General features: G+C 45.9%; 1 protein-coding gene across 1 annotated transcript; it reads right to left on the reverse strand.

Annotated features, from left to right (window-relative positions):
- Nucleotides 1–1,593: 1,593 nt before the first annotated feature.
- On the reverse strand, nucleotides 1,594–2,538 carry LOC121165935 (vomeronasal type-1 receptor 90-like). The gene has a single exon (XM_040994955.1). It carries the CDS (start codon nucleotides 2,536–2,538, stop codon nucleotides 1,594–1,596), a length of 945 nt encoding a protein of 314 aa, XP_040850889.1.
- Between the last annotated feature and the right edge of the window lie 520 nt (nucleotides 2,539–3,058).

A 3,058-nucleotide genomic window follows, 5' to 3' on the forward strand; every position in this document is an offset into this window, starting at 1 on the left:
CGGTATCCCAGTATCTTGTTGAGAACCTTGCGTCTGCGTCTGTTAGATATCTAGGCCTGTGGTTTTCTTCTCATTTTATGCATTTGGTTTTGATATGGAAGTAGTGCTTACCAGTGGGACTGTGATCCTGCTGCACTCGGTACACTGGGGCAGGGTGGGGACAGAGCTGCGATGGGGTGGGCACCGAGGTATTGAAGGTCAACCCGAGTCCAGGGGGATTGCAGCTGCCTGTATTCACCAAAGCAGTCGTGCAATGGGCCAGTGATGCTGGCACAGCAGTTGGGTATATGCAGTTCCCCATGGTGGTATCAAACACCCTGTACTCTATAACAAAACTTTGTTTTTAAAATGTAGGAGTGTTTACAGAGAGAGAAAGAGCAAGGGAGAGCAACTTTTTATTTACTGATTCACTACTAAAATGGCCACAACAGCAGGAGCCAGACTGGTCTGAAGCCAGGAGCCTAGAGTTTCATCTGTCTCTCACATGGGTACAGGTGCCTGGGACCAGCACCATCTCCCATTGCTTTCCTAGGTCATAAGCAGGGAGCCGAATCAGAAATCAAACAGCCAGAACCTGGCATGGTAGCCTAGTGGCTAAATTCCTCACCTTGCATGCACCAGGATCCCAAATGGATGCTGGTTTGTGTCCAGGCTGTTCCACTTCCTTCCAGCTCCCTGCTTGTGGCCTGGGAAAGCAGCGGAGATGGTCCAAAGCCTTGGGACCCTGCACCCTTGTGGGAGACCCAAAAGAAGCTCCTTTTTCTCTGTTTCTTCTCTCTGTAAATCTGACTTTGAAATTAAAAGAAATCCTAAAAACACACACACATGAAATAGCTGGTATTTGAACTGGTACCCACATGAGATGCTGGAAGTCAAGTTAAATCCCATATGCAATGTCTTAAAATTTTTGCAACAGATAAGTTTAGCCAAATGGTACATTTGAAACTATTAAATTACTAAGTGAGCATAAAGACACTGTTTATGGGAAGAACTTATAATTGCAAGGATTGCAAATCCTCTAAATTTGTATATCATCCACTTTAAGCTTTTTGAGATATCACCAAAGAATAAGTAGACAGATGATTGCCATAAATCATGCATGAAACATTTGAGCTAGTGAGTTCATCTGGTTTCTTTGAGTTTGAGAGGTGACCAGATGCATCCCTTTTGTAGTTACATGTCTGTTCTGATCCTGTGTTGCTATAACAGCTTCTTGGGGTTCCAGGGACAGAGCACAACATGTACATATTAGAGGTGTACAAATGAGTGAGAGCAGGTTAATGGCACAGGTGACTGTGTGGTCTGTCACCTGCACAGTGTTCTGTGTCTCCTTAGACCCCGTGTCTGTCCCCAGTCACAAGTGCAAGCTCAGGCTACTAGATGTCTGATTTGAATCTGTTCCTTGAATTTGCCCAAGTAGTTGTTGTAAGTTAAATACTCCGTTATTTACTTCCCAACATGTAACAAAGTAAATATTTGTGCAGAAAAGATCATAGCTTCATAAATTTCAGTGAACTCAGCATGTGTATCGTGTTGGCACCCAAGATTGACTTTGAAGTCAAAGTATTTGCTCAACTAAAGACAGGTTGTTTGTTACTGAACAATTAAGCTCTTAGCCTTCCTTCTACCAAAAGGATTCAAAAATTTAATCTTTCCTATTTCACTACTGATTAGCACCAAAGGCCCAATGGTGGCATAGCCATTGCCAATCAAAATCTGGATACACAGGAGAACTGAGTCATTCCATGCCATCCCTGAGAAGGAGTACACAATGCAGTCTGTCAAGTACAGGAGCACAAAGACGCCCATGAGCAGCAGGATGGTGCGGGTGGCCCTCAGCTCTGGGGAGGCTCTTGGAGAAAGCCTGGTGCCGTGAAGGTGCTGGGACTGCCTCTTGTGCCTGCACAGGAGGGTCACCATGTAGGCACTGGAGAGGGCCATGAGCCCTGTGAGGGACACATCCCGGAAGAGCCCCAATGTATAAAACATGTGCCTGAGTAAGTAATTCAGTGGCCAAATAGAACAGGATTTAGTGACTAACAAAAGATTCCTGTCTGTGTGATTAGTGGTGGCAACAATGGAGAATAAGAGACGAGAATTGATGGACAAATTGAAGACCCAAATGAAGAAAAAGCTATGCAGGCTGTGATGGGTGCAGGCCTGTTTGAACTTGGCCAACCAGGAGCTCCTGGGGCTGAGGGTGATGGCCTGGAGGACACTGAGCAGGGAGGTGTTGCACAGGGAGAGGCCCCGCAGCACCTGGTAGGAGAAGGTGACAGACTTACATGTGATGTCATCCCATTGTTCCTGAGACTCAAACACATCCATGGCTATGACCCTGATGATGGTCAGCATCACCAGGTGGATGAGGGCCAAGTGCCCGATGGTCAGGTCGGTGGGCTTGGGTCTGTGCTTTAGCAAGAACATGAGGATGTGGAAGAGCAGGAGGATGGCATTGGCTGGAATCCCAATGCTGACTTCAACCAAAAAGGCATTTCTTATGTCAATAAGACTCGATATCACACTGTTCTTACTCATCTTTTTGAGAGAAAATGTACTTAGTAAATGTCAGGAAAAAGTAAGAAAAATCATGTGCCTTACATATTACTTTGAGCAGTCTGAACTACAGCTACTCAATCCGGAAGTTCTCTGGCTCCATCACCATGCATCCTTTCCCCTGGGAATCCTGCTGTCCACCTCACACTCTCCTCAGACTGCTCTGTCCTTAGCTGCACACTGGTCAGTTGTGATTGGAGGCTGCATCCCACTGCTCGGCACCGACAGGATCTGCATCATGAAGTTGTCGTCATGTGGCACTTTCTTGATTATTTTAAATCTTATTTTCAAATTTTCCGAGTTAGGGACAGTGAGTTCTTTCTGCTTTGTATCTCTCTCTATCCCTCTTTAAGATTTATTATTATTGCAAAGACATGGAGAAAGAATTTCCATCTGCGTGTTCCTCCCCAAGTGGCACAGTGGCTGGAGCTGAGCTGAAGCGAAGCCAGGATTCTCCTCCGTTTCTCCCATGTGGGTGCAGGGTCCCCACCATCTTCTGTGT

The sequence above is a fragment of the Ochotona curzoniae genome, unplaced genomic scaffold (assembly GCF_017591425.1).
Source record: "Ochotona curzoniae isolate NIBS_2020 unplaced genomic scaffold, NIBS_Ocur_1.0 contig_908, whole genome shotgun sequence".
NCBI lineage: Eukaryota > Metazoa > Chordata > Mammalia > Lagomorpha > Ochotonidae > Ochotona > Ochotona curzoniae.